A 16,307-nucleotide genomic window follows, 5' to 3' on the forward strand; every position below is an offset into this window, starting at 1 on the left:
TGCCTCATATTCCATCTGCGACAGTCCTCCTTTTGGGAATAAGAAAGTTGCTAACATAAAATCCACTTTCAAACACAGAAGGATTGCTTCTGTCATTCCTTATAAAAGATCCTGTTTCTTTTCCAGTGGCCTTGTATGAATGAGTCTTTGAAGAGGAGTATGCAGGTGAATGGTAGGACAACAGGCAATGAGCAGAACGCTATGGTGTAGCAAGCCTAACTAGCAGTGTTTGTTCGTCCAAAATAATTCCAGCTTTTGCCTGAAAAAAATAATTGGAAAAGTCAGAAACCAAAATGGGACTGAAGGTAGGATGCTGCTGCTGTGAATACAGTCTACTGTTCTCGAAGTGGTGATATGACTTAGGATAGCAAAAGAGGTTTTCTTACAGGGAGAATTGAAAAACAGCAGTTGACCTCTGTTACAGATAGAAGAAAGTTCTCCACAGAACCTGACTTTAATAATTCAAAAAGGTTTTTTTTTATAAGAGATATAAAAATATGGGATCTCTGTACAAATCCACCGGCCTTTAAGACCACACTTCTTGACTGGTAGGCGTTACAGAACAGTGAGGGAAGCAGAAGATGCCATGCCCCTGTAATTTACACAGTAGCATGAAGAACAGCAAGTTCTTAGTTTATGGAAGTTGATTGAGAAATACAACTTTAAAATAGTTAACTAATCATCTGTGCAGGAGAAAGTAAGCATGGCCACCTGAAATCTTACGGAATTTGGGGATGTCTGGGATCATCTCAAAGTGATGACTGCTGGCAGGGAGCGGACTGCAAGAGCGAAGAGACATGACTTTTTGAAGGACAGCCCTGGCTATTCAGTATTCTTTCTGAAACAAAAGTTTCAAGACAGCCTTGCTTTTGGTGATCTGCTGTCCCAGGTCATACAGCCTTATGCAGCAGATAGGCCTTACCAGTTAGTGATCTGCTGGTGCAAGCACACGCAGAAGTCAGCCTTACACCTGAACACGCAGGCTAACCCTCTACGGGGATTATAGCAATTACCGATATTCGTGTACCTGCCGTGCTGTGACACATGGAAAAGGCAACGCCACCGTGCTCTCCTGTGCATTCTGGGGCAGGCAGTGGGGAGGCAGGAGGGGCAGGGGTTGGCGTGTCAGCGTTGCAGGGAAAAGTGAAGGAGGTGGAAGACCGCGAGGGCAGGTGAAGCGAAAGGATTACGGCAATACTCTGTGGGAAAAGTGCACGTGCTGCCCAAGTGCCATCTATACAGGCCTGAGCTGTTGACACGAGGGACATTACCTCTCGGTGACCGCCAAGCTGCCGAGGGTTCCCAGCGCGGGAGAAAGCTGCCGCCTAGGGAACGATGTCCCTTCTCCCTGCCCGTGCTCTTAGCCCCGAGCGCGGCCCAGCCGTCTCGGCCCGCTGCCTCGCAGCCCCCCTCCTTCCGCGCTGTGCCTCCCGCAGGCCGCGGCGGCTCTCCGTCGCAACGCGCCTCGAGCGGCAGCCGGGGGCGCCCGGGCCAGCTTTCCCCGGGCCTTCGGCTCCGGCGGCGGGAGGCCTGCTGCGCGCCGCCGCGGCGGGGACCCGCAGCGGGGCGGTGCCAAACGCCGCCTGACGGGCGGGAGGGAGAGCTCCGCCCCTCCCCACCCCGCCCCGCGGCCGCCAGGGGCGGGGCTTCCCCCGGCGGGGCGGGGCCGTCCGCCCGGCGCCCCGGCTGGCTGCGACGGCGGGCGGAGGGGCGGGCTGGGAGGTGGTGGCACAGTGAGGTCATAAATGACGCAGCGCTCCCGGAAGCAGCCCGGAGCGGAGGGAGCGGCGGCTGAGGAGGCGGTCTGCCGCCGCTGCGATCGGTAGCTTGGCCGAGCCGCCCCGCCCGCTCGTCGCGCTCCCCTACCCCCAGCCGCCTCGGCTGCCGCTGTCCCCGTCCTCCCCCCGCCCCTCGCCCGGCCGCTGGGCAGCGCCGGCCGGGGCCATGTCGCTCTTTCAGTCCGCCCTGGACTTCCTGGCGGGCCCCGGTTCCCTGGGGGCCGCCAGCCGCGACCAGAACGATTTCGTGGGGCAGACGGTGGAGATGGGCGACATGAAGCTGCGCATCAAGCGGGTCATCGCGGAGGGTAAGAGCGGGTGGCGGCGGCAGGCCGCGCCCGGGGCCGGGCCGTGCGGGGCGGGGCGGGGCGGACCCCGCCGCTGCGGGGCTGGGCTGGGCTTCCCCTCGGGCCCCGGGGCTCCCGTTCCCCCTTACCCCGTCTCCCCTTGGCCGGGAGGGCTTCCTTCCTGGCGGGCCGCCCCCCCGCGCCCTGCGAGGGGAGGCCTTGCGGGGGCGGGCGGGCGGCGGTGCTCGGCCGGCCGGGGCAGAGGCCGGCGGCTTCCTGCTGCACGGGCAGCCGGCCTCTCCGAAGGGCTTGTTGCTTCCTTGCTGCTGCTTTATTGAGGGGTCGTGGGTGCTCCGAGTTAATGTAAGTGCCAGGGAAGGTGTTCGGCGAGGACCGGGTGTAGGAGCAATACTTACCGTTACTGTTGTCAGCCCGCTTCAGGAGTACCCATAGAGAGCCAGTGTGTTGTGTGGCAACTTCTTCACTTGCTTTATGATTTAGAATACTTCCGCCATGCAGCACAACTCTGAAAGGAGTTTATGATCTACCCAGGACCTCATGGGAATACTAGATTGCGTTTTTTAAAAAATGGACAATGTATAATATGCCAGAGGTGCAGGTTTGCCTGTGCCGTTTTGGGTTGTTTGCAGAACCGTGAACTGCAGGAGAATATGTTAACTTAAAACACAAATGTCAGGAGGCTGATCTCATTCTGCATATAGGCTTTGCTGGAGTACAGGGATTAAATGTACACAAGGGGTATGTCTGGGCAGTTTTCGGTTTCAGGGAATTTCTGGGTAGGCATCTTGGCACACCACTTGCTAGTCTGTTTTAAAATAGGTGCTATGTTTGGTGTGTGCAAATTATTTAGAAATTAGCAGAAATTTGGATCTCGTTGTGCTTGTGGTCAGGGGAATTACTTTATTTCTTCAAGCAGAAGAGAAATTGAAAGCTTATCTCAAAAGATTAAAATGTGAATTTGTCCATATTAATGCAGTAACATAATTCATTAACTTTGTACAGGTGGTTGATGTTATTTAGGTTAAATAGCCCAAATCTCTATTCAGTGCTCCTTTTCATTATTGAAGTTATTTTCTGTAGTTTCTTCTTGTAACTGTCTGGTATTTAAGTAGTTTGATAAATAGATTTAATGATTTTTTTTTTTCCCTGAGTAGTTTTTTTGTTGAAAACTTAGTGACCAGCGTGGAAAAAAAATTTGATTCTTCAAAACTAGCTACTTTAGTTAAACTTACAAAAATTTACTTGTGTAAAACAACAGGACATTGGTCTTCACCACTGTTTTATCTTCTTAAGGGCAAATAAGTTGTAACTTTAATGCTTAAGCACTTTTGGCATATGATCTCAGACAAAACCCGGCAGTTTTTTAGGAGGTAAGTTGCATTTAAAACAGTACTAAACGTCAAATCCTATTCTGCCTTCAGCCTTTACTTACAGCTTCTTTACAAAAGATCCAGTCAGAGTTGTGAGTGAAATGTAAGCACTCAGTATGATGTGACTGCAAGGTGAATGCTAAACGAACTGGCTAGTGCTGCTGATATTGTGACTTTCCTGCCAGGTGTGACCACAGCAGTTTCCAGAGAACAACAAAGCAAAGGAAGGGCAGGAAGCTATGTTTTGAGACATATCTGCTGTTTAGTTCTTGGTTCTGAAACGAGTATTTCATACTTCACTTTGGCAGCAGCTTACTGCTTCCCAGGATTTGACACAGGCTTTCTAAAATGTCAGGGGAAAGATGTCAGGTTAGATGATTTAAAGCAAATGGGGACATGCTTTAAGTCTAGTGTTCTTGAGACTTCATCTGTAACCACTGCTTCGTGTTCCATGTTTGTCTCAGTATTATGGTTTTGTTTCACGTTGTTTTTGCTGTATTTCACTAACTGAAATTGTGTTTAACTGCTTGCTTTTGCTAGAAAGTAAGACTTTCTAGCCAACATAGCTGGGCTCAAACAACCCTTAGGGTATATTCAGTATAAATATGAAATATAAAAGTCCCAGCCTCTCCTGCTGTCTTCAGACTTGAATTTGGAATGTTTCTGTCTTTATCATTTATTTTGTTGCTGAAATTGAATTTATCTTTGAGCTCTGAACCTCTGTTTGACACCTTCTGATACATGCTTGCATAACTGTGGCTTATAAGCATTCTCTTCCATGCGTACCAATACAGAATCTGTTTTTCTTCTAAATGAGTCCTTCCATGCCAAATTCCCTACTAGAAAGTCAAGTGCTACTTTCTGAATTTAGATTTCAAATCCATGGTGAACTGTGTGTGATCTGCCAATGCAGAGAGCGAGCCTTTTCTGTAAGATCATATGGTCTGCGTTGTTTTTAGTTGGTGTGAACAGAGTCTGTGGATTAGCATTACACAGTATCGTATGGCAGCGTTAAGTTCAGTTGTTCTGCAACCCTGCAGCTCTTTCCAGCTCTGTAGTGTGCTGCCCGTCTGTGTTGGTGCAAATATGCATTCGGCTGTGCTGTAAGCTGACATTAGCTGCACAGTTCATTTGGATGCATTTCCCTGTTCATTTTGCAGAGGTGCCATGCTAGGGGTGGGACCAGGCTAACTGAAAACGTGGTGTGCTGCTGGAGGAAGCTGAGAGCAACCCAGGGGGGGACGGGGTGGTGATGATCTCTAGCATCGATACTACCTCCAAATGCATGAAATGACTAAGTGTGTCACAGGATGGACTGAGTCCTCCTAGAACACTGTCTCCTGTATTTTCTACTTGGGCATTTCAGTAGCTCACTGCAGTTAAGAAATTTTAGAGGAAATGGGTTGGGACCTTTACATTTAATCCCTACTTGCCCTTCATATGAGGCTGGCTTCAGCAGGTGTCATGCTTCTTTTGAGTCCTTCAGTTAAGTGCACAGGCTGCCACACAGTTCTACTTGGGTAAAATAGTCACTGATTGCGTACCTAATTAGTAAATGTTAGTAAATGTAACTGTCTCACACTCTTTTGTGACAGAGGGCATTCTCTTGTATGGCCATAAGTTGCTTGCCAGTCTGAGTATTCTGTACTTGTCTCCATCACAACATAGGTGTCTGCTCTCACCAGGTTGTCTGCATACATGTAGTCCAGCTCCACGTGGTAAGAGTTCTCCAAATGCTTACTAATATGTTTGGGTTTTATAGGGTTAGGTGAGGGTGGCTTAAACTGTAGTCTGTCAGATCCCTTGCTGTTCATGTGAACAATATGTGTATTTTTATGCTGACTTCTGCTTCTTCAGTTGACATCCTGGAGTGTCCTTCCCCTTTGTTCAGGAATGTCAGGATTCCTGTATCAATCTGTGCCAGATAATTGAGGGACTGAGATCGTCCTCAGTGATTCAATGATCGATGTAGCCTGCACATTTGACGTTGCAGGAGAGTGGGGAAAGCAGGTGACCACAGCAGGCTCAACAGTTTTCAGAAATTTCTTGTTTCTTGCTCCCGAAAGCTGCCATATTTGCACAGACAACCAACCCTGTAAATTTTTTTCAAATGCTAGACACTGCTGGCTTTCATTTTTGCCTGAGTTGGACAAAGTGTCTCTTCTGATAGACCTTACGTTTGTTTACCTGCTAATGGTGATGCTTAAAGATGATGGACAAGTAAATACGGGAAATTTCTTGGTCTCCACCTATACTGTAGAAGGAATAGAACCTGGTCACTGGGCTGTCAGAGTAGTCATTGAGAGAGACTGCTGATGCCAAAGATGGTCAATGAATTACAGAAACTCATTCCTCAATTCTGTCTGGTAATGCTACTCCAATGAGAGGGTAAACTGGTAAGAGAATAGCATGTCCCATGACATGCACTGTCAAGTTCCAAAATGACAAAGAAAGTAGAATTTTTTGAGAATTGTAAATTGTACATTTGTAATGGTTTTGGTAGTTAGTTACTTGAGGAGAGAGGCCTGTTTGCTGTGTGCTGAATGAACATTTAATAAAATATTGCTACTTTTTAGAGCACAAATGAAAGGCAGGATGTTGATTTGGTAGCTAAATAAGATATTGACAAAACTGCTTATGTGCTTAATTATTCAGTCTTTAAATATAATCATATTCTTCCTTGCATGTTTCCATTGAGCCTTTTTTGTACAAGCAGTTAGCTGTTGCATTGATGGGGTAGCAGGAACAGTTATAGCAGTTCATAAATTATTTCATATCTCTTGTTGACAAAGTAAAAATAGAATATATAAAAATAGAGAACCTCTATTCTAGAGAGCCTTCAATAGAGAACTTCCTCATCTTTATAGTGATCCATGAAACAAAACCTGATACTTTTCAATCTCTTACAAGGTTGAAAGGGTACAGGCATCTTCTGCAAGTTTTATGTTACGTGTTTGGTTAGATTAGGTAATATTTTCAAGGGTTCTTAGTGTGTTTAAAAATCAGTTGACAACTTCACTAATAGTTCCTACTGCCACTCAATGCATAATGCAATATCTGAACAAATACTCCACTGCCAGTAAGTGAGACTGTAATTTGCTTCTTGAGTACTGCTGTTGAGGTTTGTAGGTTGAGTAGTAAATATGAAATTATCAGTAAGTGTCCTATTACAGCTTTATTAAATTTTCTGGAACAGAGATCATACTAACAGAAAAATAATCTTTAAAAAGTTGTGAATTTTTCTCTCCTGGTAAGCTGTTAAGTGAGATAAACCAACTAGAAATATTATTCCTTAGTCCTTTCAATGACTTATTTTGAAACGCTTTGTATTTGAGTTGTTCTGTTTCTTGATATCTGTGCTAAAGTGATTTTCCTGCTGCAGTTATCTTTATGCCATAATTACTGTTTAAAATTACAGTTTTCATCTTTCTCAACAATTAATTCAACTGCAGACTGATTGACTTTTGAATATGCTATGGTTTTCCCTTGAATTCTTGAGTATGTAATTCCTGTTCTATATAGTATAGGCTAAGTCTTTGATTTTATGTGAAATGAGGCAGTGGTATCTTGGTTCATCTTAAAGAATTCATATAAAACAACTCAGGGTCTTGTCAGTGGAAGGCAGTGATGGCATGGAATGAGGAACACTTGTCCTTCACAGTATATTGAGAAATGTGCTGCCTGCTCATGTATGCTAACTGCAATGTGTTTGAAACTTGTTTGTGTTACTGCTTTAGCCAGGTACTCTTTGGCCTGACAAATATGCAGCAAAAGCTGAGAATAAGTGATGAAATTAGTGTTTCAGTGTGTGTGAAGTTCTCCTGCAGAAGAATCAGGGAGTTGATATCCTCAAGTGAACTGTCAAACAAAGATGGAGATTTCACTATTCATGTCAATACCCTAATGAGCAGATGATTGTGGGGTGCTTGCAGGCTCTTCAAATGTCAGCTGTATCTCATGAAATGCATTGAGTTCTTAGTGCTGGTGTGTGTATGGGATAGCTGAGAGAAGTTCCAGAACGTTGCTTTTCAGACAGCGCTGAGGTAGTTGACAAAGCAGTGGAACTTCTGTGCTGTTCAGCATCACTTTCCTTGAGACTTTGAATAAATTACAAGTTCATAATACACTCAGAGTCCATTTAGCCTTTTTTTTTTTCTTCCAGATAATGGGTTTTCCTTCTCACTACATTATATTACTTGTCCTTGTCTGAGAATAGACATGGGTTTTTCTTCTTCCTGTGGGGGTTAGGACTGTGACTTTCAGTTCCTGCACCATCAAGTCTTTAAGGCTTTTTGGTATGGGTTGATGTTAATACTAGTCCTTTATTCTTTTTTAATAGAGAATGTTCCTCTCAATACAACAGTATTTTTCAAATAAGACAAAACTAATCTTCCTTGTGATGTGCCACTTTGCCCAATTGTGCTGCCATTTGCATGAAGTTCCAAAGGTTAGGGTAGATTTTCTGTATGCTGAAAAAAGCCAGTGAAAATCAGGATTGAGATATATGGAAGGAAATTCCCTAAAACCTCACTTTTTAAAAAAATATATCTGGGTTAAAAAAAGAAATTACTTCTGGTTCCTCTTTGTTTAACTATCCATGTACACTTCACAACTTTCCAATGCTTTTGTTGCTTGTTTTACATATGAGGCTGAACAGTTGAGAATAAACTAGGTGTATGGTTGTGTAAAAAACCGGGAACAAGCAAGTTCTGTAGCACACATTTAACAACCATTCTTAATGTGTGTTAATTTCTTGTGCTTCCTTTGAGCAACAAGCATGGGCAAAAGAGTAAGACCACAGAAGAGGAGAAATATGATGACAAAAAATACGTGTTACTCAAACTGTTTGATCCGAGCCTGAAACTTTCACCATGAAGAAAGAATCATTCCTTAGTCAGAAAGGTAGCAATGGGCTACAGACCTTAATTTTTTCGGAGTTTAAAAAGCTGTCATGAATTGAAGCCATGTAGGTGACTTGTTATAAGCTGCATTCTGACAAAGTGAAACTTGTCTGTCATTAAAGTATCAAAAAAATCTGCTTTAGACTTCAAGGCTCCTTCAATATTTTGAATGTAAACAGGCAGTATTACAGTTTACCAAGCTTATAGGTACAATTTTATGGTCTCTGCATCTCCTGGATTCACACGATGGTGGTAGTGTAATTAAATGCTGATTTTTTTTTTGATGGATATAATTCATAAAACTCTGGGTAGCAGAGGCACAATGAAAACTTAAAGGTCAAGTTTCTCTGGACATTGTTAGTTTGATTTGCTGACAGATGTTTGGAGTAACTATGAAGGGAGGAGAGCTCACATCAAGTCAAAGAGGAGTTGCAACAGCCTCTGATGTAAAGGATGAACTGACAGTTACTCTGCAAAACAGATGTGAGGCAGACTTCTCAGACAGAAGTGGGGAAAAAAAATGACAATCTCTAAACAGGAACTGAAGCACCCTGACCTAGCAGCTTTCCAGTTTGCATTCCCTTTACTGTAGATGTAGAGAAGTTTTTCAACATGAAGCAGAACAGTGCTGGGTTTTTAAAGCTGGTGTTTCTCAGGTATAGCAGTTCCTGCTTGCAGGGGAGCTCTGAAAGGTTCAAGGTGTTTTATCTCTCCACTTCTCAAGGTTATGGGAAAAAGTCCAGATCTTTGAGTTTGAGCCACACTTAATTTTTGAGGCAGTTTCATCTTGTTATTAGGACTTTGCAATTGACACAAATGCATGACTGGACTTCAAAAAATACGCCTATCAATGCTTTGCAACAATGATAGAGCATCCTTTCTGTTTTGAGTAAGGGTGTTGCTTGTACTCTGGTGGAAAAGCATCTGTCTGCTTTCAGGTAAGATGCACTGTAACTTGTAGTCCAGGCTAGAATTATGGTGTTTCAGTCAAGTTACAACTGAAACATGAGTAACTCAAAATTGATACAGAAATAAATTTGGTCAGTATTTGGGAGGGGAGTGGACAAGTCATATCAAGTAGTTATAAACAGGAAGTTATTCACACCATCCCTTTCTTATGACTAGTTAAGTGTGTAATGAAACAATGCATTACAGTAGCAAACAGTTTTATGTTGTGGTTGATGTCCCTATTTTGATGCTTTACTAGCTGACAAGTAGGAAAACTGTCATTTCACTGAAATAGTTTGTCTGAAAAAAAATCAGTGAAGATGGGGGAAAAACAGGGTCAGGATAAAAAAAGAACAGTTTTAAATCCAATTTGATTTATAGTGCAGCGAACTTATTTGATACTATGTGATGCCTAGGTTCAACTTGAGGGAGAAAGGTAGTCTCTTGGTTGGAAAAGAAAGGGTCTTATAATCTTTGTAAGAGGATGATGAATTACTGACAGGAACAGTGCCCGTGGGCTGTGGTGGTATAAGGATGAGTATAGAGTGCTTGCTATTAAAGCAAATGAGGTGGGGTTACTTCCTAATGTAGAGGAAGTCATCAGATGGTCTCAATGTGGGCCAGGAAGGTGAGGCTGGTAAGCTTTGTGCTCTAGCCTGTTTCTCTGGGTAAGACTTGATTCCAGGACTGACTTGTACTTCGGCTACTCCATTTTCATGAGTTGGTGTGGTGCTCTATAGTGAACCTCATAATTATGTGTAAGTTCGTGTCTACAGAAAAGAAAGAAAACCAGTTTTCTTCTGCCATAATTTCTGTGGCAGAAAATAATAATCTGAGACCATTTTTAAGAGCTTGGGCTGTGTTCTGCGAATGAGACTATGAAATGCTTCAGCAATGAAAAACTTGTCTCTCAAGGCAAGAGCTTGGATGGGTGCATACATATATACACACTGGTAACCTGTATGGGGAAATATAAGATGATCTTGCTGATCTGGAGCTTTTTGTAAGCTCCAGAAAACTGACTTAAAACCACCTACAGATATTTACATGAGTGGAAATCACAAATGAAAACACCCCAAATAAAACTACATTCTTTCTACACCCCTAGGAAAAGAAACCAAAGCAGTCCTTCTACTCCTAACTTTCATTTCCTCATTTGCCTCAGTTGGGTCTGCTATACACGTGTTTGTTCATACAGGTATGTTGATGTAGGGTTGTGATCCTTGACTGACATGGCAGTGTGGACTGTGAAATCCTTGGTGTGGTCAAACAGGTGAAACTGTTTTTTTTCATTTTTGCAAATTATATTGCAAACTACATTGGTCAGAGGGCCTGGAGTAAACTGTTATGGCAAAGGAGAAGTCTTGCCAGTAAAGTTGTCCCTATTCAGGGTATATTAAAACTGTTTTAGTAGACTAGCTCTACAAGGAAGCCAGCATCAAACCCTAAACAGAACAGCTTTTAATAATGAAGCAGTAGGACTAATTTTGCCTTTTGTGAAAGAATTGTTCTCATCAATAACAGATGGTTTTTAAAAAAAGTAAATTAAAAGTACCTTCACAGCTTACTGTACCTCCTTTGGTATCCCAGAAAATCCATAGATTTAAAATTGGTATCAGCTGTAGTGCTGCAGTAGTAATGAATCGATCACCACCTGGAATGAGCAGTGTTGTATGGAACTGAATTGTGTTCAGGTGAAACAATGAAACAACAGAATGAGAAACTTACTTAAAACTGATGTTTTGACAGGGGTGTAGCTGTAAAGGATGAGGTTAGAAGCCATAGCAGTGAAACTCTCTATAAAATGGTTGCAATGAAGTAGGAATTTAACCAGATGTGATACCACTGGCTTTTGTTTGGAGTTCTGAAAAGTTTAATGAACTTAACTCCGTGTTCAGCATTTCAGTACTTGATTTTAAGGTACAATTGCTGAAGTAAAAGTGTATCTTCTAAGCTACTTGTGTACTCTCAAGCTATCACTATTTTAATGAAGTTTCTCCCTTCAGCTTCCTATTCTAATACCTCTGTATAAATTGTGAGATCCTACTGTGTAAGTATTGCTGGGAGCTCTGGTAAGCCGTGCCACCATTGAAATGGCCTTAAAGACGACTCTCTTCATTACTTTTCCTTTTATTAGCCCATGCTATGAAAATGTAGTAATTAAACCAAGTATTTTGCTAATATACAAGTTGGGTCTGGCCAGCTTTAAATTTGACCTCAGCAAAATCTTAGTTTGGATGCTTTGTATGCAGATTTCACTGGATTTCCAGATAAGGTCAATTATGCTTCACTTAGTCAAATAGCTGTGCTTTGAACTAAGCAGAGCTTGTATTAACTTCTGTTGTTAACAAGAATTTATCATTTTTAAATGGTTTGTGTTGCTCAATGTTCACTTGTACCGCTAGTCCAAAATGAACATTTATGATTTTCAGTAAGTATTGAAACTTACAACCAGCATATGTTTTGAAGTAGTTATGAAGCTGAATATAAAATTTCTTTAGATTCCTAGCTAGCAATTAAGAGGACTGAAATTAATTTTTTTGGTTGGAAATGAGATTAATGTAAATGGAACAAAAATTACTTAAACTTCAGAAGCCTTTCTGAGGTGGTTGTAACATTGTGATTGAGTGTTAAAAAAAATAAGCTTTTCCATCAAGAAATGAACTTGTGTAGTTTTCATAAATGTGGTTGAGTTTTAGGCATGAATTTCAAGATTATTTGCGAACTGAGAGAAAATTTTAGGGCAGCTGTGAATGTGTCTAGAGTTTTGGGAGGGCTGTATGATGATCAGCACTTCTGTGAAAATTTGAAATATATTGTTTTTGAAGACTTACTGTAATCTTTTTTTAGTCAGGTAAACTATTTCCTCTTTTTACTCCTTCGTACTCAGTGTCAACAGGATTAAGCTTAGTGATAATGTGCAACTTGGTCTATATTGTAAGCATTTCTTATATTGGAGGAAAAGCTTGTAGGAAAGCTTATCAGACCAGTTAAAATAGTTGGAAAGGTAGCAATGCTTCTAGGGACCTTCCTCAGAGTTTGGATCAGCTTGGTTGTTAATCGGATATATGCTCAAAAATGGTGGATTGAATTGATCTGATGAGTTAGTTCTGATGCATAGGTCCTTTCACCTGTATAATTTCCAGAGGGCATTTGATGCATCTGAATGAAGCATAGTTGCATTTTGGAGTGCATGTATGTAGGTCCGTGGATGTTTGTATTTGTAGAGGTACTAGCAAGGTGTATGCTTGAAATGCAGGGTACACTTGTTGCATTCCAGCCCTGGTAGAACCCTTGGCAGTGTACACAGCTGAGCTGAGCTTACAGTATAAGTGTTCCGTAATCTGGGGTGCCTCTGTCACCATTTGGCTCTTGTGTGCCTTCCAGAAAACTAACTGCAGTAGTTTTGTGTACTAGAAATTTGTGCTGACCTGAAGCCCCTAATTTTGTACATTGAAGCATATATTTTCAAGATGTAGCTTGCAGGGTTATTCTAATAAAATCAAAGAAATATTTATCAAGATGAATGTAAAGACTTTCTTCTGTAGGGCCAGCAGTACTTTCACTGTGTAGAAGGTCTGTGGGATCTGTGTAGGATAGATATAAAGGCAGTAGCTCTGTGGTACAGTGAGTGGTGTACACTTGTTTAGGGGCTTGCAACTCACTGGGACAGTGGGCTCTGACACCTGGGGCATGCCTCTGGATGTGAATAGGGAACTGGTTGGGAAGAGCAGTTTAAAAACCATGATTTCCCAGCACCCAGCCTTGGTGGAAGGATGACTCACAGATTATCTTGATGGTTTCACCAGCTCTGTGAAATCTGTAAACGGTAGTCATAACTGATCAGCACTGTCCAGAACCACATTTTTCTTGCATATGTTCTCATTCAGAAGGGAGCAAAGTGTCCTCAGGCAGTACTCTAAGACGGTGGTAAGTGTGGACTTCATTCTGTCTCCAGCCCCTGTCCCATCAGTGCCCAAAATGCTGACTGTAATTGCTAATCAGAACACTTGCACTGGGGGCTTTAGAAAAGCTAAGGGAACTTCCCATTGTGGGAAGTACCGAACCTGATTTTACAGAATGAATCTAAGTAAATGAATAAGCACAAGTGCATGCATGAATAATGTATGGTGGGACTGAACTGCAGCCTGCGCTGTCTGTCATCTTCTCTGTTCTCATTGATACTTTAACTCTTCTGTGGTGCACTTGTTACTCTTTTGCTTGTTCTCCCTGCAACTGGGATCTTGGTTTTGCTGGTTTTCTGTATAATTCCCCTTTAGATACCAAAAGCAAAGGCAATATCCAGGAGTCTGTCATTTATTTGTTTCATGTTGTGGATGCTACTGGCAGAGTAACAAGATGTGTGGGCAGTACCATTCAGGGGTCTTGGAGAACACTGTGATGGTCAATTGCCATGTAAAAATTGTGAGAGCACTTCTTAAAAAGCCTTGTATTTGATTGAATTGCAGAAAGCAAATACAGTGTTCACTTCAGCCTCATGTTAATATTCCTTACTCACAGAGAAGGTATTGGGTACCAATGTGACTGTACTGATTTGGATCCCTCATCTTTTAAAGAAGTGCCTAGTCAACTTGTTTCTTGTCTGTGGCAGTTCATTCTTTAGTTATCCTGTTCTCTTAGCCTTTTTGACCAGTAAAATTTTGTAGTTCACTGACATCATCTGTGCTTATTCTCCAGATTATTGCTAGAGAGAACAATGCATGTAGTTCAATGAAAATAGAATTTATATTAAAGGAGTAGAAAGGCAAATCATTGAAGGTTATCACTTTGACTGTTACTCTACTACAGATACTCTGCAATAGGCAGAGAGCATATATGCCACCACACTGTTGGTGTAACCACGAGGATGACATTCCCAGAAGAAATAGAAGTGATAACAAGAACTTTAAAATGGAGCAGAACTTTACAACTATGTTCTTTTGATACAGTTAGGTTAACATAATTAGCAGTTAAGGAAACTTAACAGACCTGTAACTTTTCTCAGTCTTTTTTACTTTGCAGAAATTTGCACAGTGTTCTTGAGCAAATTGGTAGTGTTTGAAATAGATATTCTGACAAAAGGAGTTGGAAGGAAAATAATGTTGTATAGAATGACTAATTGCAATTTAATAACAACATCACCCTTATTGGGGGTGTGTGCTTCAGTGCTTTAAAATCTTTCCACTTTGTAATATGAAGCCTGAAGCATGGCAGTTATCCTAAAAGTATGAGGAAGTATATGTAACATTTTATCTCCCTTGGTTATTGCTATTTTTATAGGAAGCCTAACAGTGTAAAATCAAGAAGTAGTTTTATTAAAATCATTAGGTAATTTTGGCTGTACTGAATCTTGGTTTTATAAGAACCTGCATTAAAAAAAATTGCTTCATAGGAAATCTGCATATGCAGACTAACAAAATGCTGGAAAGTGACAAAGTCAGTGTGGTTCTGGCATGTGTAAAAGAAAGGAAGAGAATATTTTAGCTCTTATCTGTAGGTTACCCATACTCTTTGCGAGCCACTGAAAAATATGTATACTTCCTACATTCAGAAAAGCATCTAAATTAATGCATTAGCTGTGTTAGACTAAAAAGAATGATTTACCTGAATGTTGAAATTAAAACTGACTTAATGTGCCTTCTTGTAGGTGGTTTTGCTTTTGTCTATGAAGCTCAAGATCTTGGAAGTGGCAAAGATTATGCTTTAAAGGTAAAATGAATTTACTTCACTACAGGTTTACAAGGTCTGCCTTTTTGCTTGATGCTTTAGCATGACAGTTAATTCTTGTTGTATGTCACCAAACAAGGCATTTGGAAAAATCCAGAATGATAATAAAGTGGCGTTTGTAGCACATTGTACCTGTATTTAGAACAGTCATTCCTGTTAGGACCCTGCGCTTTATACTTAGATGCCAAAGATGGGAGTTGCTCTATTGGTACTACTGCTATTTGTCTTCATTTGGTCTAGAAATTCATGACCCTGCCCCCAAGCATTTTTTTGCATGAGTAAAAAGAATCTTTCCTAGTTACCTGAAGTGGGGTACAGGAATATTTTCACTCCTCAGAAGCAAATTTAGCCTACCTTCGTACTTCCAGAGTAAGTTTCATCAATATTAAAAATAACGGTCTACACTTTGACTCATTGATCAAACATTCAGCCTGGCACTTTTCAGAGACACTCCTCTGGATTCTTGTTTTCTGAAAGCTTATAATAATCATATAACAGCTGAAACACTGAAGTATTATGGAAAGGACAATAAAGTGAAGTAATCTGTCATATTTTGCTGCAAAAAATCATGTCATCACAAAATGGCTTCATTTTTGCAGTAGGGATGTTCTGTGGCTGTATCAGTACAAAGACATCTATCTTGGAGAAAAAGTGAAAAGGGTAGTAGTATGAGAGGTGGGAGAGGTAAGATGGCATTACACCACCAGTAATTACTTGGTCTGTTTTTTTCCTTTTCATACCACATCCTACAGTAACAAAACATGTGACCAAACTCATATAATTTGTGTGTTCAAAATGTCATCTAGAAGTAGCCCCATTTAAAAATAAGATAAAAGGTGAGCCATTACTGTACCTCTGTTTTGTATAACTGGTAGTTTTGTAGCAAATGCTCAGATTGATTCTAGTCAAATGTTGACTCCAAATTCAAGCAGTATTGGAAATAGTAATGCTTGATTTTGCTGTTGATTACTCAGGTACCATTGAAAAAGTTGGGCTACATAATTTGGAGAAGTTTTGGTTGGGGTGGGTTGAAGGTTGTTCCTAAAGATTTGAGCCAGAAGATGAACCTTTCCTTGTCAGTGCACAGTGCTGTCACCAGGAGACTTTAGTGTTTTATACAACAGAAAGCTGTCAAAGCAGTTACTTTGAGTGTCAAAGGTTACAACTACTCAGTTATCACTAAACCTGAACAGTACAGGTAGCTGGAAAACTGGGTGCTATAATTATGGATGTATGTCCAAATGTACAATAACCCTGCTTTGTTTACTGTCCCAT

General features: G+C 41.5%; 1 protein-coding gene across 2 annotated transcripts in view; it reads left to right on the plus strand.

Annotated features, from left to right (window-relative positions):
* The first annotated feature begins 1,798 nt into the window (after window positions 1-1,798).
* GAK (cyclin G associated kinase) overlaps window positions 1,799-16,307 on the plus strand; it is a 79,174-nt gene continuing 64,665 nt past the window's right edge. For both annotated transcript variants that reach the window (XM_076363235.1, XM_076363236.1), the window contains exons 1-2: window positions 1,799-2,086; window positions 14,953-15,014. In XM_076363235.1, the coding sequence (XP_076219350.1) occupies window positions 1,945-2,086; window positions 14,953-15,014 (204 nt within the window). In that variant the 5' untranslated portion in view covers window positions 1,799-1,944. The remainder of the gene's footprint in view (window positions 2,087-14,952; window positions 15,015-16,307) is intronic.

Source organism: Aptenodytes patagonicus, chromosome Z (assembly GCF_965638725.1).
Source record: "Aptenodytes patagonicus chromosome Z, bAptPat1.pri.cur, whole genome shotgun sequence".
Classification (NCBI taxonomy): Eukaryota; Metazoa; Chordata; class Aves; order Sphenisciformes; family Spheniscidae; genus Aptenodytes; species Aptenodytes patagonicus.